Raw genomic sequence first — 22,339 nt, forward strand, 5'->3', positions numbered from 1 at the left:
GGTACAAATAACACTGTTACTGGTACAAATACCACTGTTACTGGTACAAATACCACTGCTACTGGTACAAATACCACTGCTACTGGTACAAATACCACTGCTACTGGTACAAATAACACTGTTACTGGTACAAATACCACTGCTACTGGTACAAATACCACTGTTACTGGTACAAATACCACTGTTACTGGTACAAATACCACTGTTACTGGTACAAACAACACTGCTACTGCTACAAACACCACTGCTACTGCTACAAACACCACTGTTACTGGTACAAATACCACTGTTACTGGTACAAATACCACTGTTACTGGTACAAATACCACTGTTACTGGTACAAATACCACTGCTACTGCTACAAATACCACTGTTACTGCTAGAAATACCACTGTTACTGCTACAAATACCACTGCTACTGCTACAAATACCACTGTTACTGCTAGAAATACCACTGTTACTGCTGAGGATACCACTGTTACTGCTAAAGATACCACTGTTACTGCTAAAAATACGAGTTCTTCTTTGATTGAATGTGGTTTTCAGTGCCTTCTGGTCCAGGGTTCGTCCTGGTTGGTAAGTTCCTGGACCTGCTCTCTGGTCCTGGTCCAGTTCGGTACTAACCTGCTGCTCTGTGCCGTTTGTAGCTGCGTAACCCATCAGATAAGTTCATCTACGCCACAGTGAAGCAGAGCTCGGTGGATATTTACTTCAGACGGCAGGTGGAACTGAGCACCATGTACCGGCACATGGAGAAACACAACTACGAGAGCGCCGCTGAGGCTATCCAGGCTGTCCGAGACAAGTAGGAACCTCCTCCTTTGCAGAGTCTGAACCCTGATAGAATCCTGCTGGTAGTAACCTTCTGAACCTCCTGCAGCAAACTCCACGCCTTCATCTGGGACAGTGCTGTGTTGGAGTTCGAAGCATCGCAGAAGTGCGACCTGGTGACGACGGGAGAACTGTTCTTTCGCTCCGGCTTCGGGATCGGAATGAGGAAAGACAGTCCATGGAAACAGAACGTTTCTCTGGCTATTCTCAGGTAGGAACCCGGCCAGAGACCTCCAGGTACAAGAAGAACCAACCAGAGTCTCAGAATGATCAAAAACCATCAGCATGGCTTAAAGTGACTCCAAAATGTCCTTCACTGAGTGGTGTATAGATAATGGATGGATGGATGGATGGATGGATGATGATTTAGTATTTCTTAAGAATGAACCATTTCCGACGATTCCACAAATGTATCCAGAAATGAACTTTTCCAAATGAATCAGAAATGAGTTCCAACTGAGCTGAACCTAAACAGGAAGTAGATCTGACCTGGTTCTAGTGTGTTTAGGAGGTCTGGAGGATCTCTGATGTTCTGCTCTGTGCTCGACTCGTTCATCTGAATAAGTCTTACTGAGCATGTGCACATGTCTGGTTGTGTCTCCACAGCTCTCATGAGAATGGCTTCATGGAGGACCTGGACAAGACGTGGGTTCGATACCAGGAGTGCGACTCAAGGAGCAACGCGCCGGCTACCCTCACCTTCGAGAACATGGCAGGTAGGAACCAGACCGTTAGAACCTGACGGACGGCCTGACTCCGCCCCTCCTCACCTGTCCTCACCTGTCCTGCTACTCAGGTGTGTTCATGCTAGTCGCCGGAGGAATCGTCGCTGGGATCTTCCTCATCTTCATCGAGATCGCCTACAAACGGCACAAAGATGCCCGCAGGAAACAGATGCAGCTCGCCTTTGCCGCCGTCAACGTGTGGAGGAAGAACCTGCAGGTATGGACTCTCCTGTCCAGGGGTCACCTGCTGATTCTGCTTTGTTCTGTTCATGTTCTGGACCAAACATCTGATGTGTTGAATGTGTGATGAAGTGTTTGTTTTCAGGATCTCTCTGGAAGGTTAAAGTATTCGTTAAAGAGCTGATCTGAGGATCAGGATGGAGCTTTTGAAACATTTCTGTTGCCTGAAAAGAGAAAGAAGGAGACGAAGAACAGAAATGAGATCATTTAAACCCGTCAGCTATCTGAGGTGTTGATCTGTCTGGAGTCGGTTTGTTGTCACCGCTGCTGAACTTCAGATTAAAGGACTGCAGAGTTCAGGTTCATCGACCATCTGCAGCTTTTTGACAGCAAACGCCACGTCTTAGAAAAACTAGAGAATAGAAATATTTTATTAATCCCAGAGAGTCCAGCTCCCACCATAAATACATACTCCACTAAACATGAACAGTAGGATGTAAAGGATGGACAGATGTTTTCTACGTCTTGACCTTTGATGAAGGTTCCACTAACCGACCGTTGGTTGGTTGAGGTCTCTGGTTTGTTGACGTTAGTTTCATATTAAATCTGATTTTAAATCTTTTTTATTATTAATTATTATTAGTGATTACATCAGTGTTCCACTAACCTGCTTTAAAAACAAATCAGCTGCTAATAATTCAGCTGCTCTTTAATTAAAACTCTAATCAGTAAATGAGACGTCATCAGGTTTAGATTCTGTTTTAGATCCAAAACTCAGTATTACAAAGTGAAGTTTGACTCCTGCAGCTTCAGATTAAAGATCAGAGAAGAATATCGATCTGAGGAAGGAAAACTGGGTCCTTAAGCCTCAGAGGATGAGTTCATGCAGAAGAGAATGCTGCTCCAGATGTTCAGCAGCTGGATTAGCACTTCAAACAGAAGCCGCAGGCTAACGGCTAACTGAGGCTGAGTAGCACAGCAGCATTAGCACATGAAACACAGCAGCAAGTGTTGATGAGCTGAAACAACCAGAATCCAGACGGATCAACAAACAAACAAAGAAACAACAAAACATTTTAGATCTGTTTTATTATTTTATCCACAGAATGTGTTCTGGTGGGAACACACAGCAAACATAGAAGAAACTGATGAAGCTCTGACCATTAGCATGTCTGCCTAACTATCTTATTAGCACAAAGCTAGCATGTCATTAGCTAACTCCATTAGCTTGTATAGAAGGCTGTTAGAGTTTGCGCTGGCTAATGTTAGCGTCTTTGTCTGGGCTTTGCTGGATTATTGATAAGTTTAAAGTCGCTCCAGTTAACGCTAACTCAGCTGATGAAGCTAACTGTGTGATTTGTCAGCCTCGACTACCCTCCTGTGTCGTCGTTGTTGTTCGATCATTCATCTAGTCCGCCTGGAAGACTCAGCAGTGGATCTTATCCACATAGTCAACATGTTTAATCTCAGTTCCAGCTGAGGCCAGCAGGGGGCAGCATCACAGCTCAAGTCATTCTACTTATGCTCCCACATCTTTTGGGTATTTTTATACATTTTGAAGTCGCTGCTGCAGTACATCAGAGTTCAGCCCGGTGTTCTTTGTGTCATTCTGATGGAAGCTTCCTCCGCTGCTGGGAGAACTGGGACCAGTACCAATCCCAGTCTGGGTCTGCAGCTGGACTTTAACTGATTGAGTTCTTCGCTTTGAACTGAATGTGTTTTGGGTATTAAACATTTAAAATAATTCATGTTTGAATGATGTCTGGTGAACTTCTAGAATGTTCTGGTCAACAAACCCTCATGTGCAGCGTTCTGGACGTGTTCTGGTCCACTGATCTCCTGACAGCTGAGCAGAACTATAAATGAAGTAGACTGGATCACCTTCAGCACGCTTAGATTTGCTGTAAAAATGAGTCAGTCGACGTCGGTGGGTTTTAGGTCATGAACCGCATCATGGCCGCTAGCTGCTAGCTAAACCCCAACAACACATCAAAGTACAGATTACAATCTACTCATTTAACAGTCTGGTTTCTAATAGAATGCAGTAGACGTTCCTCCACTCGCTGATTAAACTCAAACACCTTGCAGCCTCACCTCGGTTACACAGCCCTTTAACTGACCTGCACCAGTAAATCCTGACTCCACCACAGCCAGAAGTCATTAACCGCCACAGGAAGTTTCGTCATGGCGACACCAAACGCTGACAAGCAGAATCCTCAGAATCACTAAACGACACAAGTAATCATTAGGAATAAACATTCCCATGATCCTTTGTGCTAGCAACAGGAAAGTCTGAGTGATGGCAAGAGGCTCCGCCTGGTGGAACAACCAGGAAGTACAGCAGATCTATGATGTCGTTCCTCTTCTCATTGCAGAGATTTGCTGTTATTAGCAGTGAACAGAACGGTTAATCAATAACATGTTTAAATCAGCTGTTCTCAGACTAACAGGATGTGTAGGCAATGGACAGGAGCAGGAAGTCTGACGGACAGGAACAGGAGTTCAGACCAGGAATAGGAAGTCAGATGCAGACTTAATTAAACAAGCTTGATGTCATCAAGTGTTGACACCAGGTGAGCTGGGTGTGAGAACTTATGACATCATAGTCACCTGAGTTGATGGTTACCTGAACTCTGAGCAGTTCACCTGCTGGCTGTGGTCGTCATGGTAACACGTGCCTGTTGTTGCCGTGGGGGTTTGTTGACAGTCACCTGATGATACCCGGGTCAAACTGATGATGTTGCTTTATGTCAGACACCGTGTGACCATCAGCCATGTTCGGCCCTCCCCCCTCTGTTTTCTGCCCCCCCCCCCCCCCCCCCCCCCCCCCCCCCCCGATGTCATTATAGCAGGGCCGTGCTATAATGATCTGGTGTGACATCACCACTGCATTCAGGCCTCATCCGCCATCTTTGTTACCCCTCCCTCCCCCTTCCCCCTCAGGATGTTTCCTCTGCTCTGATTGGCTCCCTGTCCTTCCTGTTGTTGTTTACCTGCTGCTGTGTGTCTGTGGCTCTGGGCGGTAAAACATAATGTTTTACTGAAGCATCACTTCATCTGAAACTGGAAATTACAACACAAGTACACACACACCACAGCTCAACAATAAATACACAATTAAACAATATATACACACAATGCATGCACATTGTAAACAATATATACACAATATACAGAATATTTACAACATGTCTACAATATACAGTATACAGAATGTATATAGATTATATACAAGATATCTACAGTATAAACCGAATATACAGATTATATACAGAATATATACAATATATACAGAGTATATACAGAATACATATAATATACAGAAAATGAACAGATTATGTCCATAATATATGGAGAATGAGCCACAGAGATAAACAGGCATTCTGGACTGAGAAACAAACTATTTCTGTGGACAGCAGGAACAGATTGTGGACAGCAGGAGGTTATTTAAGCTGCTGCTGTCAGCAGATGGACCACAGTCAGTACACACAGTACAGTCGTACACAGTCAGTACACACAGTACACAGTCAGTACACCGTCCAGTCAGTACACACAGTACACAGTCAGTACACACAGTACACAGTCAGTACACACAGTACACAGTCAGTACACAGTCAGTACACACAGTACACAGTCAGTACACACAGTACACACAGTACACAGTCAGTACACAGTCAGTACACACAGTACACAGTCAGTACACAGTCAGTACACACAGTACACAGTCATACACAGTCAGTACACACAGTACACAGTCAGTACACACAGTAACACAGTAACAGTCAGTACCCATAGTACACACGTACACAGTGAGCATCTCTACAATTCATTACTTTAGTCATTCTCATCAGTACCAGTGAACTGTACTGACTGTCACTATTACTGTGAAATACTGCAGTATATGACACACTTTACCGGCAGATTCTCTGTAGTGTAGTAAGAGTAGTAGTACTACAGTGAAGTACGTTCACGGTGAGACTCCAGTCCCAGGTGTGTCTCTGATGTGTGTGTGCACCTATCATATGAGTTTATTTAGATAGGAAAAGTGGTAAGCAGAGCCCGAGTCCAAAACCTCTTATTAGGTCCATCACTGCCATCCGACCGACCTCAAACGCCGTAAGGCCATCCAGGGACGGTAACGGTAAGTGGACGAAGACACCTTCACATGTCCTCGCATCTATCCTCCACCTGTCCTCCATCTATCCTCCATCCTGCTCCTCATCTATCCATCCCACCTGTCCTCCACCTGTCCTCCATCTATCCTCCACCTGTCCTCCATCTATCGTCCACCTGTCCTCCCTCTATCCTCCATCTATCCTCCATCTATCCTCCACCTGTCCTCCACCTGTCCTCCATCTATCCTCCACCTGTCCTCCACCTGTCCTCCACCTGTCCTCCATCTATCCTCCACCTGTCCTCCATCTATCCTCCACCTGTCCTCCATCTATCCTCCACCTGTCCTCCATCTATCCTCCACCTGTCCTCCACCTGTCCTCCATCTATCCTCCACCTGTCCTCCACCTGTCCTCCACCTGTCCATCTATCCTCCACCTGTCCTCCATCTGTCCTCCCTCTTCTCTCCCTCTCCCTCTATCCTCCCTCTATCCTCCACCTGTCCTCCATCTATCCTCCACCTGTCCTCCATCTATCCTCCACCTGTCCTCCATCTGTCCTCCCTCTATCCTCCACCTGTCCTCCATCTATCCTCCACCTGTCCTCCATCTATCCTCCACCTGTCCTCCATCTGTCCTCCTCTATCCTCCATCTATCCTCCACCTGTCCTCCATCTATCCTCACCTGTCCTCCACTATCTCCACCTGTCCTCCATCTGTCCTCCCTCTATCCTCCACCTATCCTCCATCCATCCTCCACCTGTCCTCCATCTATCGTCCACCTGTCCTCCATCTGTCCTCCCTCTATCCTCCATCTATCCTCCACCTGTCCTCCATCTATCCTCCACCTGTCCTCCATTATCGTCCACCTGTCCTCCATCTGTCCTCCTCTATCCTCCACCTGTCCTCCATCTATCCTCCACCTGTCCTCCATCTATCGTCCACCTGTCCTCCATCTATCGTCCACCTGTCCTCCATTCTATCCTCCACCTGTCCTCCATCCGTCCTCCACCTGTCCTCCATCTATCCTCCATCTATCCTCCATCTATCCTCCACCTGTCCTCCATCTATCCTCCACCTGTCCCATCTATCCTCCACCTGTCCTCCATCTATCCTCCACCTGTCCTCCATCCGTCCTCCACCTGTCCTCAATCTATCCTCCATCTATCCTCCATCTATCCTCCACCTGTCCTCCATCTATCCTCCACCTGTCCTCCATCTATCCTCCATCTATCCTCCACCTGTCCTCCATCTATCCTCCATCTGTCCTCCATCTATCCTCCATCTATCCTCCATCTGTCCTTCATCTATCCTCCACCTGTCCTCCATCTATCCTCCATCTATCCTCCACCTGTCCTCCATCTATCCTCCATCTGTCCTCCATCTATCCTCCATCTATCCTCCATCTGTCCTTCATCTATCCTCCACCTGTCCTCCATCTATCCTCCATCTATCCTCCATCTGTCCTCCATCTATCCTCCATCATCTATCCTCCATCATCTGTCCATCATCTGTCCTCCATCATCTGTCCTCCATCATCTATCCTCCATCTATCTCCACCTGTCCTCCATTATCTGTCTCCATTTATTCTCCATCATTTGTTCTCCATCTTCCTTTATCCGTCACCTGCCCTCCACCTTCATCTTGTACTCTTCATCTTCTATCTCCCATCATCTGTCTTACTAAAATTTTTCTGATCTCCATCTTCGTACCTCCATCTTCTGTCCTCTAGCTCAGAACACCTTTTATGTCCATCACATTTCTTCTATCAGTTCTGTCTCCTCCATCTTGTGTTCTCTATCTTCTGTCTTCCGCCATCCTCATCTGTCTCCTCCCACCTGTCCTCCACCTTCATTCTCTATTTTTCATCTTTTGTACTCCATCTTCTGTCCATCTCCTTTATATGTCACATTGCTTCTATCAGTTCTTTGGTTCTCTGTCTATCATCTTGTATTCTCTACCTTCTGTTCTCCATCTTCTGTCCGTTCCATCTTCTGTCCTCCATCTTCTGTCCATCCTCCATCTTCTGTCCATCTCCATCTTCTGTTCCATCTCCTTTATATCTGTCACGTTTCTTCCATCAGTTCTTTGGTTCTTCGGTTCTTCTGTCCTCCATCATCTCCTCGCTGACCCATCACGGACGTCAGTCTGTCAGTCGACCATCTTTGCCTCCACCAGACAGAATCAGAATCCGGTTCGGTCCGGTCAGCTCAGGTTCCGTTGGTCGGTTCAAACGTCGTCCTCTTGCAAAGGAGAAGTTGAGGGTCAGACTGTGTGGTTTCTTCTCGCTGTTCTGTCCCGTCCTCGTCCCTGTGGTCCAGTTTCTTCTCCTTCCTGTCCTGTTTCCTCTTCATCCATCAATGTCCTCCAACACCTAAACTTCTCCGTCCTGCAGCCCGGTGCCCACTTCCTGTCCTTTAACTCGTCTCTGTTTCTGCAGGTTGAACTTCCTGTTTACCGTCTGTCCCGACAGGTTGCTCCTGTTCCAGCTCCTGATTTAAATCCTTTAAACCTGCAGCGTCCAGATACGTCCTGTTTTAACACCACCGAGTCAAATTGTCTCTTCTCAGGGCTTCAGTCTGTGATTTTCACAATAAAAGTCTGGTGCAGGGCGCAGATCTCAGCAGGTCCATCCACTCTGTGATCATCTCTTTAATTTCTATATGAGTGTTCTTCTTCTTCTTCTTCTTCTCTCGGTGGATTTGAATGGTGTCCATACTGTTCTACACACACTGCCTCTGTCCTCCTCTGCAAGCACGACCGACTGTAGAACATCTCAAACCTCCAGACAGCAGCCAGTTCAACCACTCTCTCTCTCATTGGCAGCGGTGGGAAGTACTTTACTCCAGTACTCTACTTCAGTTTAGACCAGTACTGGTTCCTGGTACTCCAGTTTGTTGAGTTTTAACACTAAAAGGTCATCAGCTGCTTTGGTGCAGTTCTGATGCAGCTTTCTGATCACTCCAGAACTGGAGGACATTTGGGCTTCTAAATGTTTGAAAAATCAAACTTTTCTTTTCAAGTTTTCTGCTCCATATTGGTCAATAATAGGTTATTGATTGTCTCATCTTTATTCCATGTTTCTGTGTTGTTGCTAACCCTACTCTAATCCATGCTAATTGCGATCTTTTTCTCAGCAGTAGAAGCTAGATATTTAGCTAGCTGTTACTGCTGACCACTGATGGAAAACAGTCCAAAGAATGAGTCTGATCCTGATATATGAGGTAGAGAGAGACATTCAATCAAGGCTGACAATGGATGAAAAGATGAGAAACTTGAAAACTAATAATAGCTTCAAAATTGTAAATTTTGCAGGAATAAACTTTAACCAAAAAAAAAACCTTTAACATAATATGTGAGTATAGAATGATATGTTAACATATAAATGAACCCCTATCACCAAAAGCTAACATAGCATAAAACATTAGCATTCAATGTGGAACTTAGCTAAAACAAACTAGCATTAGTAATAAAAATCCAATGTTATCTCGAAAAATAAGGTCAAAATAGAAAACTAATTTCAATTATACCAACGATGAAAACGATGTTAGCATTAAAACAACCTTCTTTTAAAAAAACACAACTAACTTCTAAACTACTAAACCAAAGCATTAGAGTAAAAGCAGAATTGGGCAAAAAATAAAAAAAACTAATGGTAGCATAAATATGTAAGCTAATCATATAAAATTATAATTAGCATGAAAAATACCTTATTGTTCGAATAATATATTAAAACTAGCCTCAGCATTAAAATCAAAGATGGGCATAAAAATGTTAAAATATAAAAGTGTTAGCATAAAAAAAACAATGTTAGCATAACAAACCCTAATGTTAGCATTAAAATCTGTCAGAATAAAAAATCTGTCATCAGCATAAAAAATACATCAACCTCAGTTAAAAGTAACTTAGCATAAAAAGCTATGACTAGCATTTTTTTAAACATTAGCGTTATTGGTAGAAATAAAACCAACAGGATATCAACTGTTTCTTGTTAGATGTCAAACGTCTGGAGCTTTGTTAGCATGAAGAACATGAAGCTAAAGACTCTTTAAAGGTAGAACCTGATGGTTCTGAGAGGAACTGAACAGAAACCGTCTTTACAGGATGTTCAAGAGAAACTCAGCAGATCTCAGCTGAAAGTTCAATGCTTCAGATTATATCATCAATCAAGATGTTTAATTCCTCAGCAGCGACTGAACCTTCAGACTTAAGAACCCAAAGTGATGTTTCAACTAAAATCCTGCTGAAGTCCAGGAGAACGTAGAACACAATAAAAAAGATTTGATATGAACTTAAACAGCCTGAACTCGAGAGGAAATGAGTGATTCTGATGCAGTAACAGCACCCTCTGCTGGGGATTAGATGGTTGTAATGTGTGTGTGCTGTTTCCCAGAATATCCAGTAGTTTGGTATTTGTGTTGGGTACAGTTGAAGTAAAACTACATGATTCAACCAGAACATATCGCTCTTAAGTTCTGGAATAAAACGCTTTTATTTGAGCTGAAAACTTCACATCAGAGCTGAATGATGTATTGGAATCATCGTCTTAAACAACGTGGTCATAGCGGTTAAATTACTCCAAATACAACAAACTGGCAGTCTAAAGCTGTGAACTGAGAAACCAAACATATTTAATCCTTAATTATAGCACACATGTGTTTAAAATGACACTTTAAATACAGACTGCTGGGAATTCTCAATCTGCGAAACTAAAGTTTACAGCCTTGTACAGTCCATGTTCATCATTCAGTCTGTAGTTTCCAATGACTCCTAGAGCTCTGAATTTATGATGGAACCACTGAAACACACAAATCCTTCATAATACTTTTTCTCCTGTGTTTTGGTTCTTTCATAGATTATTTAAAGTTCTTCTATAAATGTGACTAAATCTGCTGGATCATAAATGTAAACAGAAACTTCAACTGTGAATTTTGTTGATCTATAAAGTTGTTAATCTAATTTTCTTAGTTCCGTGACCTCTTAACTTCTCCTGAGTGATTCCAGTCGACTACAGCTGCTGACTCCTCTGATCAGTTTAACTAGAACCATTAGATCCGCTCATTAGACTCAACTCTACAGGGGGAAACATCTGAGGAGCTCAGCAAAGATCTGAAGAAGAAAATCATTGATTTGAACCAGTCAGAAAATCACCTAGAGCCGTCTGAAAGCAGCTTCAGATCCAGATCATCTGTTTGTCAGAAATAAAATTCATGGTCCAGGTGTGTTACTGCCACCTATCAGGAAGAAAACACAACTACCACCTGCTGCTGAGAGACATTGGTCACGATGGTCAAAGTCAACCAGGAACCATCAGAAAGCAGGTCTGGATGGATGAGAAGCTGCTGGAACACAGCTGTCAGTGTCCACAGGGTTCTAGAGGATCCATGAAGAAGGAAGTTCTTCCTCTAGAAACAGAACCTTACAGCTCCACTCATCACATGGACAAAGAAAAGGTTCTGGAGGAAAGTTCTGAGGTCAGATGGAACAAGACTGAAGGTGAGGCCTTTAACCCCAAGAACTCCAACCTACCACCAGGCATGGAGGTGGCAGTATCATGCTCTGTGGAACTGGAGCGTCACAGAAAGTAAATGGAATAATGAAGGAGGATCACCTCCACGTTCTTCAGGAGAAGAACCAGAAGAACCAACCTGAAGTGAAACAAACAAATTTCACCAAATATTGTCATTTCTGGTGTTTATTTATGATCCAACAGATTTATCTTATTTCCAGAAGACCTTTAATAAATCTCTGAAAGAACCAAAATACAGGATTCTGTTTAAAACTGAAGCAGCTCTGAACCATTAACAGCTGATGAAGTATCTTATTTGTTCTTTTATTATCTGGTGTCAGATGAAAACAGGATTTATTTGACAGTTTTAATGAAGTTCCAGTGTCTGTGGCTCTCAGGACTTTAACCCTCAAGCGACCGAATGTTGTCATTTATGACCCCAGCCATATATTATATTTGCCGTTTTTATATCTTTATCTGAAAAATGTTTCCTACCATGAATTTGTCATTCTACTTGTCCTACAGCTGCTCATAGTTTTTTGTAGAGATCGGCCAACTGGTGTGACAAGGACAATGGAAACTTGTCTGGGGTCACTTATGACCCAGACAGATGTCGGTTTTTCACTATTGTAGGGTTTAGTTTTATTTATTTATTTCTACCTCTATCGCTATATTTCAGTGTTTTGCAGTGCACTATAGCTGGCAGACCTACATTTTTAGCCACAGCTGCCCTGGGGCAGACTGACTGGCTGCCAATCCACTCCTACAGCCCCTCTGACCACCACCAACATTACACAGCACACACATTCATACACCAGTGGAAGTGGCAGCACTGGAGCTCAGGTGGGTAAAGTGTCTGAGCCACAGCCGCCCCTAATCTAAATACTTCTCTGCATGTTACATCGCACACATACAGACAAGATGTTTGTGTAGATTTAGTTTTTATGTGCTTTTGATTTACTATTGAGGAAACAAAAGGAATAAAGTTTTAAAAGAAGTGGCAGACAAAGCGTGTCTAAATAAATGTTATTGTGTTCTTACAGTGCATCATGTTGTTCATATGGTTTTACTTTAGCTCTGAGTCAAAATGATTAAAAACATGAATAATAAAAGAAAGATATTTTAGAATATCCATCTTAAAATGCAGTGGAGTGGAATAGGTAAGAAAGCACAAAAAGAGGCACTAAAGTAGACGTATTCCTGTGTAAAATATAGTGGGTCATAAATGACCAAAGTCGGTCATTTTAGTCTCTAGAATAGCTTGGTAGCTTGAGGGTTAATAAGATCACTGTAGAATGTATTCGTAGTTTTAAATGGTTAAGAATCGTTCATTGAGGGCTGTAAATGAAGTGCAAAGTGTTTCCTGCCAGTGGTACCAGCTGCAGACAGCAGGGGGAGCTGCTGCTCTGTGAGGTTACAGTATGGAGTACTTGTACTTCTATGGAGTACTGTGGTACTCACTGCACCGCTGCTGATTCAGAGTCCAGACAGAAACTTCTCAGCTGTTGTTGTTGTTGTCGTCATGTGATTAACGTGTGCGTCTCCTGTGTTTTTGTAGCCATATCCGACTGACATCACTGGACAGCTCAACCTATCAGATCCCTCCGTCAGCACCGTGGTCTGAGAGAGGGAGGAGAGCGAGCGAGGAGCTGCTGCTGAGCCACAAAACACACAACAGGCACACAACAGACACACAACACACAACAGACACACAACACACACAACAGACACAACACACACAGAACACAACAGACACACAACAGATGGGAGGACGACAACATGTTGACATCAGGACATTTCTGTCTACACTAAAGAGGACCTCACATGGAGGATTAACACCTTGGTCCTCACAAAGATAGTAACACTAACACACATACACACACAGTAACACACACAAAGACACACATATTAACACACACACACTCCTCCTTGCTTGTAGCTGTCAGCCTCCATCCAGAGGGTCTTTTATTTTGAAAGAACCAACCTGGTTTTATTTTGATTGTAATTCTGTTCCTGTTAATCACAATGATTGGTTGCACTGGCCTGGTTCGACCACCAGTTTATTCTATCTGCTTCTAACTGGTTTCTACTGGTTATATGTGGTTCTATGTGGTTCTATCTGGTTCTATCTGGTGACGCCTTTGTTTCTCAACTTGAGCTCATGAAATCCAACACAGCTGTTTCCTTTAAACGTGAACACAAACCTGTCAATAAGGAACCACTGATGGAGAACCCGTCGATGGAGAACCCGTCGAAGGGGAACCCGTCGATGGGGAACCCGTCGATGGGGAACCCGTCGAAGGGGAACCCGTCGATGGGGAACCCGTCGATGGGGAACCCGTCGATGGGGAACCCGTCGAAGGGGAACCCGTCGAAGGGGAACCCGTCGATGGGGAACCCGTCGATGGGGAACCCGTCGAAGGGGAACCCGTCGAAGGGGAACCCACTGATGGGGAACCCGTCGGTGGTAGAGCTGGTTTCTATCAGTGTTGGGCGGAGCCTCTGAAACAGAAAGTTTAGCAGAACTACAAACATGTCCTGAATCTCTAAACCTGACTGAGGTGTTCCACCACTAAGGCTGCTGGGTAATGTAGTCTGTAGAGAGACTGATCTGATTGGATCGTGATGCTGTTTGCACGTGCTCAGTGTCAAAGCTCTTAGAGGAACACGTTTCCTGTTTGTACAGAAACGTTCTCAAAGGCTTAAAAGACGTTTAGGATGAAATGAAAACTCTACAGTGTGAAAGAACTTTTCAAATGTCCGGTTTGTTCTTTTATTTTCTTATATGAGATAAAAACTCCGTGAAAATCAGGATTTCTATGTGGATTTATCATCAGTCTAAAGTGTTCCACAGAAACCAATGTTCCCCTAGTTCTCATTAATATCACAGTGGAACTCACTGGTTGGAAATAGTTTTTGTATTAAATAATTTAACTGTTCAGCTGCATTTTGTCTAAGATTCTCCACACTGTAGAAATATAGAAATATTGGAAGAATAATTCATATTCATGTTTATCTTAATTATTTGGTTTTAAAACCGTCACATTTGAAGATAATGGATGAACGCTCCTCCAGTGGTTCTCCAGGAGAACATTAAAGGACTTTTACAGGAATTTATGATTTTTTAAACTATTATTTCATGATCAGAGCAGCAGTTGTTCAGGTGAACAAACTTTGTGTTCCCAGAGGCTCCGCCACCGCTCCCAGGGCCTGCTGGGAGTTGTAGTCACTGCCCCTCCTCCTGTGATGTCATCTGTCTACCTCCTGCCAATCAGAAGCTGATGTCCTGTGGAAACCTCCTAACTCCAGTGGGCCTGTTCACTCAGGTCTGCTGGAGTTAGGAGGTTTCCACAAACACCCAATCAGACGAGAAGATGAAAGCCGAGAACGTCACTGAGACAGGAAGGCTTTTATTTTGAAAGACAGGTGTTTTGTGGTCACCTTTAGGTCACATTTAAACTCACAGAGATGTGAACAGTCACAGCTCACTTTGAGTTTGTACAAAACAACAACATAAAAAGAATAACGAGTACAACGATCATTTATTGTTATAATAATTCATTTAGATGAAGTCAGTTCAGCTTTAATTAAAGGATTCATTCCTTAACCTTCACTTCCAGCTTCATTATAGTCATGTTTTCTACATAAATAAAAAACACTTATAGACATAAAGCAGCTTTTTATGCAGCCTTTATATTTGCCACTACTATGTAAAAGCACATTTATTCAATCATAAATATGTGAATGTTGTACAGACGTGTTTGTGTTTAAATATATCTAAAGGCTCAGCGTCACCGTTTAACATTCACAAGATGTTTTCATCTGCAGACCAGCGTGTTTTACACTTTAGTTACAGAACGTTAAAATATTTTAGTGTATAAATATACATAATAATAATATCTAAGTGGTAGAACACCTGTACACTGTCACTGTTAGGACGTTTTTGGATTCGTAAACGAGCAGAATATCGATGTTTTTTAGCTTAACGTCAGTAAATACGAGATATTTTTAAAAAAAGGAGTAAATCTGTTAAAAACAAGCATTCAGGTTCTGTTAGTGCATGTTAGCCTTTAAAGAACGCTTTAGAGAAGAACGTTCTGGTTCCTGAACCCTGGTGACCTGTGCAGGTTCTGGTTCCTGTTGGCTGCAGAACAAATGTTTTTCCGTGTTCTCGGTGACGCTCGGCTGCAGGTGAGCTGCTCCGACCGACGGGTAGAACCCACCCGGTCCTCGGATCCACAGAACTCCTCGTTCCGTCTGCTGAGTTCAGTGGAGTTTGTTTTGTTCACCTTTAGACCCTGAAACACGAGGAAATAAATAATGTAACCAGATGGATCCTGAGCTGAAAGGTTCCAGGTTCCACTTCATTTCTTCCTTTAAACTTCCACTCAGCTTCAGAACCTTCATGTGTTTTCATCTAAACACTTAGAACAGATCTTTAGGGTTTCAACACCAGTGTTCTTTCTTTTAGGGTTAATTAAAGGATTAATAATCATTGTTCAAATGCCTCCAGAAGGCGGTTCCGCAATGTTCTCTACATGAATAAAAATAATAACATGTTAGACATCATTTTCTCCAATAAAAAAAAACTCACAGAGATTAAATCATTTTTACTGATTTCAGTTCAACAGAAGGATTCAGATCTTCCGTTTTAGACGTTTCCCTCTGGACAGAAATTGTCTTCAAGATCAATCAGGAACCCATCAACAGGGAACCCGTCAATGAGGAACCTGTTTATGGGGAACCAATTCCAACCTGTCGATCAGGAACCCGTCGGTGGTAGAGCTGGTTTCTATCAGTGTTGGGCGGAGCCTCTGGAACAGGAAGTTTAGCAGAACTACAAACATGTCCTGAATCTCTAAACCTGACTGAGGTGTTCCACTGCTAAGGCTGCTGGGTAATGTAGTCTGTAGAGAGACTGATCTGATTGGATCGTGATGCTGTTTGCACGTGCTCAGTGTCAAAGCTCTTAGAGGAACACGTTTCCTGTTTGAACAGAAACGTTCTCAAAGGCTTAAAAGACGTTTAGGATGAAATGAAAACTCTACAGTGTGAAAGACCGTCTGAACCGTCTGCTTTATGATCAGTGTTGCTCCAGCAGTGATTAAAATGTTCCACTAGTCCTCATAAATGTCACCATAATATAGTTTCTATGTTCAATAACTTAACTGTTAAGCTGCATTTCATCTAAAATTCTCCACTCTGTAGTAGAAATATATATTCATTATTTTAATTAGAGTTGGAAATCTAGTTTCCAACTTTCATTATTTTATTTTTTTCACTTTATATCATTGCATTTTACTGATTTAATGACATTAAACTGAAATATGAAGCTCTTTGACTCCAGAATGATTAGTTTGACATAAAGACGTTAAAATCACCAATCGACTGATAGACAGCATCTTCAGACTCTCTTTATCATTTTAAATATTCATTTAGACTTTAAATTTTACGTTTTTACTGAAAATATATATTAGTTCTAAGTATCAGTCAATCGATAATATCAGCCATTAAAAGTACCGTCAGCTGCCCCCTAATGTAACATTTATACGACGTTAAACTGGGATGTTGATTAGAACTACTCAATTTATTTTGAAATCACCAAACAGGACGGGAGTCTAAAGTTAAAGCTGATCAATCAACAGTATTGATCGCTGATTGGTGGATTCAGTGGACGTTGTTGGAGCAGCTCATCCTGAAGCTTCAGTCTGATGTCACCGTTTTTATGTTTGTGATGATTCTGATGTAAATGATGAAGATGATGATGAAGATGTTTGATCGTATTGATCTGTGATCAGAGAGCAACGCTGGCCGCAGTAGAAGAAGAAGATGAGATGTTTCTGTCAGACTTTATTTTCTGTAGAAGAAGTTTCCTCCTTCGTCCAGTCGGCCTGAACGTCAGCTCCTTTGGTTTGTTTTTGGTTTGTTTTCAGTTTGTTTTTTGTTTTTGTGTTTGTTTTGTGTTTATTTTTTGTTTGTTTTTGGTTTGTTTTTGGTTTATTTTTAGTTTGTTTTTTGTTTGTTTTGTGTTTATTTTTTGTTTGTTTTTTGTTTGTTTTCGGTTTATTTTTAGTTTGTTTTTTGTTTGTTTTCGGTTTGTTTTCAGTTTGTTTTTTGTTTTTGTGTTTGTTTTGTGTTTATTTTTTTGTTTGTTTTTGGTTTGTTTTCGGTTTATTTTTAGTTTGTTTTTTGTTTGTTTTGTGTTTATTTTAGTTTGTTTTCAGTTTGTTTTCGGTTTTCTGAACGTTTCTGTATAAAGCCGACACTGTAGCTGCTTGGCTATCGAGATTCACCTGAAACACTTTTAGAAGAAGTGAAATGTGAAATTTTTGCAAAGTTCAGTGTAATTTAATCGACACCGTTCAGTTGTTGCACTTTGTTGAATCCAGTCGATGTTTTTAGTGAAACTGAAACTTAAACCTGCGAAGCGTCAAATCTGTGAACAGCATCAACAGTTTCTGTAATAAAATCATATTTATTTGACTTGAAACATCTTTTTGTCTTTTTTACGCTGGTCCTTCCTCATCGCTTCACTGAAACCAGAATCTGGGATTCATAACAACCTGTAGGTTCCAGAAAGTTCCCCCACTTCTGAACCAACAGAAACGAACAGTTCTGGTTCAGAGGCCGGTGAGGCTGGGAGTCTTCGGGGTATTTGGTGGGGAGTCTTTAGGGTATTTGGTACTCTGGGGTATTTGGTTGGTAGTCTTTGGGGTATTTCATTTGGAGTCTTCTGGGTATTTGTTGGGAGAGTGTGTGTGTGTGGGGGGGGATTAGGGGCAATTGGTTGGGCTGGTTTAGGGTTTCTTGATGGGAGTTTTGGAGATTGAGGACATTTAGAAGTGATGATAGTGGGGTATTTGGTAGGTGTGTGTTTGGGGTACTTGTGGGAGTGTTCAGGGGTACTTAATGGGTTGGTTTGGGTGGTTTTAAGAATGCCTGGTGTGGGAGTTTGGAGGTATTTGGTTAGAGAGACGGAGTTTAAGGTGGTTGTTGGGGTAGTTTGGGAGTGATGGGGTAGTTTGGCAGTGATGGGGTAGTTTGGGAGTGTTGGAGGTAGTTTGGGAGTGTTGGGGGTAGTTTGGGAGTGTTGGGGGTAGTTTGGGAGGGTTGGGGTAGTTTGGGAGTGTTGGGGGTAGTTTGGGAGTGTTGGGGGTAGTTTGGGAGGGTTGGGGTAGTTTGGGAGTGTTGGAGGTAGTTTGGGAGTGTTGGGGGTAGTTTGGGAGGGTTGGGGTAGTTTGGGAGTGATGGGGTAGTTTGGGAGTGTTGGGGGTAGTTTGGGAGGGTTGGGGTAGTTTGGCAGTGATGAGGTAGTTTGGGAGTGATGGGGTAGTTTGGGGGGTTGGGGTAGTTTGGCAGTGATGGGGTAGTTTGGGAGTGATGGGGTAGTTTGGGAGGGTTGGGGTAGTTTGGCAGTGATGGGGTAGTTTGGGAGTGTTGGGGTAGTTTGGGAGGGTTGGGGTAGTTTGGCAGTGATGGGGTAGTTTGGGAGTGATGGGGTAGTTTGGGAGGGTTGGGGTAGTTTGGGAGGGTTGGGGTAGTTTGGCAGTGATGGGGTAGTTTGGGAGTGATGGGGTAGTTTGGGAGGGTTGGGGTAGTTTGGCAGTGATGGGGTAGTTTGGGAGTGTTGGAGGTAGTTTGGGAGGGTTGGGGGTAGTTTGGGAGTGTTGGAGGTAGTTTGGGAGTGTTGGGGGTAGTTTGGGAGTGTTGGGGTAGTTTGGGAGTGTTGGAGGTAGTTTGGGAGTGTTGGGGGTAGTTTGGGAGTGTTGGGGGTAGTTTGGGAGGGTTGGGGTAGTTTGGCATTGATGGGGTAGTTTGGGAGTGATGGGGTAGTTTGGGAGGGTTGGGGTAGTTTGGGAGGGTTGGGGTAGTTTGGCAGTGATGGGGTAGTTTGGGAGTGATGGGGTAGTTTGGGAGGGTTGGGGTAGTTTGGCAGTGATGGGGTAGTTTGGGAGTGTTGGGGTAGTTTGGGAGTGTTGGGGGTAGTTTGGGAGTGTTGGGGTAGTTTGGGAGTGTTGGGGTAGTTTGGGAGTGTTGGAGGTAGTTTGGGAGTGTTGGGGGTAGTTTGGGAGGGTTGGGGTAGTTTGGCATTGATGGGGTAGTTTGGGAGTGATGGGGGTAGTTTGGGAGGGTTGGGGGTAGTTTGGGAGTGTTGGGGGTAGTTTGGGAGGGTTGGGGTAGTTTGGCAGTGATGAGGTAGTTTGGGAGTGATGGGGTAGTTTGGGAGGGTTGGGGTAGTTTGGCAGTGATGAGGTAGTTTGGGAGTGATGGGGTAGTTTGGGAGGGTTGGGGTAGTTTGGCAGTGATGGGGTAGTTTGGGAGTGTTGGAGGTAGTTTGGGAGTGTTGGGGGTAGTTTGGGAGGGTTGGGGTAGTTTGGGAGGGTTGGGGGTAGTTTGGGAGTGTTGGAGGTAGTTTGGGAGTGTTGGGGGTAGTTTGGGAGTGTTGGGGGTAGTTTGGGAGGGTTGGGGTAGTTTGGGAGTGTTGGGGGTAGTTTGGGAGTGATGGGGTAGTTTGGGAGGGTTGGGGTAGTTTGGGAGGGTTGGGGTAGTTTGGCAGTGATGAGGTAGTTTGGGAGTGATGGGGTAGTTTGGGGGGTTGGGGTAGTTTGGCAGTGATGGGGTAGTTTGGGAGTGATGGGGTAGTTTGGGAGGGTTGGGGTAGTTTGGCAGTGATGGGGTAGTTTGGGAGTGTTGGGGTAGTTTGGGAGGGTTGGGGTAGTTTGGGAGGGTTGGGGTAGTTTGGCAGTGATGGGGTAGTTTGGGAGTGATGGGGTAGTTTGGGAGGGTTGGGGTAGTTTGGGAGGGTTGGGGTAGTTTGGCAGTGATGGGGTAGTTTGGGAGTGATGGGGTAGTTTGGGAGGGTTGGGGTAGTTTGGCAGTGATGGGGTAGTTTGGGAGTGTTGGAGGTAGTTTGGGAGGGTTGGGGGTAGTTTGGGAGTGTTGGAGGTAGTTTGGGAGTGTTGGGGGTAGTTTGGGAGTGTTGGGGTAGTTTGGGAGTGTTGGAGGTAGTTTGGGAGTGTTGGGGGTAGTTTGGGAGTGTTGGGGGTAGTTTGGGAGGGTTGGGGTAGTTTGGCATTGATGGGGTAGTTTGGGAGTGATGGGGTAGTTTGGGAGGGTTGGGGTAGTTTGGGAGGGTTGGGGTAGTTTGGCAGTGATGGGGTAGTTTGGGAGTGATGGGGTAGTTTGGGAGGGTTGGGGTAGTTTGGCAGTGATGGGGTAGTTTGGGAGTGTTGGGGTAGTTTGGGAGTGTTGGGGGTAGTTTGGGAGTGTTGGGGTAGTTTGGGAGTGTTGGGGTAGTTTGGGAGTGTTGGAGGTAGTTTGGGAGTGTTGGGGGTAGTTTGGGAGGGTTGGGGTAGTTTGGCATTGATGGGGTAGTTTGGGAGTGATGGGGGTAGTTTGGGAGTGTTGGGGGTAGTTTGGGAGGGTTGGGGTAGTTTGGCAGTGATGAGGTAGTTTGGGAGTGATGGGGTAGTTTGGGAGGGTTGGGGTAGTTTGGCAGTGATGAGGTAGTTTGGGAGTGATGGGGTAGTTTGGGAGGGTTGGGGTAGTTTGGCAGTGATGGGGTAGTTTGGGAGTGTTGGAGGTAGTTTGGGAGTGTTGGGGGTAGTTTGGGAGGGTTGGGGTAGTTTGGGAGGGTTGGGGGTAGTTTGGGAGTGTTGGAGGTAGTTTGGGAGTGTTGGGGGTAGTTTGGGAGTGTTGGGGGTAGTTTGGGAGGGTTGGGGTAGTTTGGGAGTGTTGGGGGTAGTTTGGGAGTGATGGGGTAGTTTGGGAGTGATGGGGTAGTTTGGGAGGGTTGGGGTAATTTGGGAATGTTAGGGGTAGTTTGGGAGTGTTGGAGGTAGTTTGGGAGTGTTGGAGGTAGTTTGGGAGGGTTGGGGTAGTTTGGGAGGGTTGGGGTAGTTTGGGAGTGTTGGGGTAGTTTGGGAGGGTTGGGGTAGTTTGGCATTGATGGGGTAGTTTGGGAGTGATGGGGTAGTTTGGGAGGGTTGGGGTAGTTTGGGAGGGTTGGGGTAGTTTGGCAGTGATGGGGTAGTTTGGGAGGGTAGGGGTAGTTTGGCAGTGATGGGGTAGTTTGTGAGTGTTGGGGTAGTTTGGGAGTGTTGGGGGTAGTTTGGGAGTGTTGGGGGTAGTTTGGGAGGGTTGGGGTAGTTTGGCATTGATGGGGTAGTTTGGGAGTGATGGGGTAGTTTGGGAGGGTTGGGGGTAGTTTGGGAGTGTTGGGGGTAGTTTGGGAGGGTTGGGGTAGTTTGGCAGTGATGAGGTAGTTTGGGAGTGATGGGGTAGTTTGGGAGGGTTGGGGTAGTTTGGCAGTGATGAGGTAGTTTGGGAGTGATGGGGTAGTTTGGGAGGGTTGGGGTAGTTTGGCAGTGATGGGGTAGTTTGGGAGTGTTGGAGGTAGTTTGGGAGTGTTGGGGTAGTTTGGGAGTGTTGGAGGTAGTTTGGGAGTTTTGGGGGTAGTTTGGGAGGGTTGGGGTAGTTTGGGAGTGTTGGAGGTAGTTTGGGAGTGTTGGGGGTAGTTTGGGAGTGTTGGAGGTAGTTTGGGAGTGTTGGGGGTAGTTTGGGAGTGTTGGGGGTAGTTTGGGAGGGTTGGGGTAGTTTGGGAGTGTTGGGGGTAGTTTGGGAGTGATGGGGTAGTTTGGGAGGGTTGGGATAGTTTGGGAGTGATGGGGTAGTTTGGGAGTGTTGGGGATATTTTGGGAGGGTTGGGGTAATTTGGGAATGTTAGGGGTAGTTTGGGAGTGTTGGAGGTAGTTTGGGAGTGTTGGAGGTAGTTTGGGAGGGTTGGGGGTAGTTTGGGAGGGTTGGGGTAGTTTGGGAGTGATGGGGTAGTTTGGGAGTGATGGGGTAGTTTGGGAGTGTTGGGGGTAGTTTGGGAGGGTTGGGGTAGTTTGGGAGTGATGGGGTAGTTTGGGAGTGATGGGGTAGTTTGGGAGTGTTGGGGGTAGTTTGGGAGTGATGGGGTAGTTTGGGAGTGATGGGGT

At 44.5% G+C, this 22,339-nt stretch overlaps 1 protein-coding gene and 1 long non-coding RNA gene across 7 annotated transcripts in view; one reads left to right on the top strand and one right to left on the bottom strand.

The window, feature by feature from the left end:
• Positions 1–17,840, top strand: part of grin1b (glutamate receptor, ionotropic, N-methyl D-aspartate 1b) — a 51,734-nt gene extending 33,894 nt beyond the window's left edge. For both annotated transcript variants that reach the window (XM_051951325.1, XM_051951326.1), the window contains 5 exons: positions 648–805; positions 881–1,042; positions 1,438–1,547; positions 1,628–1,773; positions 12,916–17,840. In XM_051951325.1, the coding sequence (XP_051807285.1) occupies positions 648–805; positions 881–1,042; positions 1,438–1,547; positions 1,628–1,773; positions 12,916–12,981 (642 nt within the window). In that variant the 3' untranslated portion in view covers positions 12,982–17,840. The remainder of the gene's footprint in view (positions 1–647; positions 806–880; positions 1,043–1,437; positions 1,548–1,627; positions 1,774–12,915) is intronic.
• Positions 5,974–7,517, bottom strand: LOC127534918 (uncharacterized). Of its 5 annotated transcripts, none has more exons than XR_007943560.1 (7): positions 7,409–7,517; positions 7,057–7,089; positions 6,947–6,990; positions 6,750–6,815; positions 6,554–6,674; positions 6,349–6,469; positions 5,974–6,268 (listed from the first exon to the last, which is right to left on the bottom strand). It is a non-coding gene; the product is annotated as an uncharacterized LOC127534918 (long non-coding RNA). The 5 variants fall into 5 exon arrangements; XR_007943561.1 differs by lacking the exon at positions 7,057–7,089 and adding an exon at positions 7,167–7,199; XR_007943559.1 differs by lacking the exon at positions 7,409–7,517 and adding an exon at positions 7,167–7,279 and having other exon boundaries at positions 5,974–6,125; positions 6,170–6,268; positions 6,947–7,111.
• Positions 17,841–22,339: the final 4,499 nt, after the last annotated feature.

Source organism: Acanthochromis polyacanthus, chromosome 7 (assembly GCF_021347895.1).
Source record: "Acanthochromis polyacanthus isolate Apoly-LR-REF ecotype Palm Island chromosome 7, KAUST_Apoly_ChrSc, whole genome shotgun sequence".
In the NCBI taxonomy this organism is placed as follows: Eukaryota; Metazoa; Chordata; class Actinopteri; family Pomacentridae; genus Acanthochromis; species Acanthochromis polyacanthus.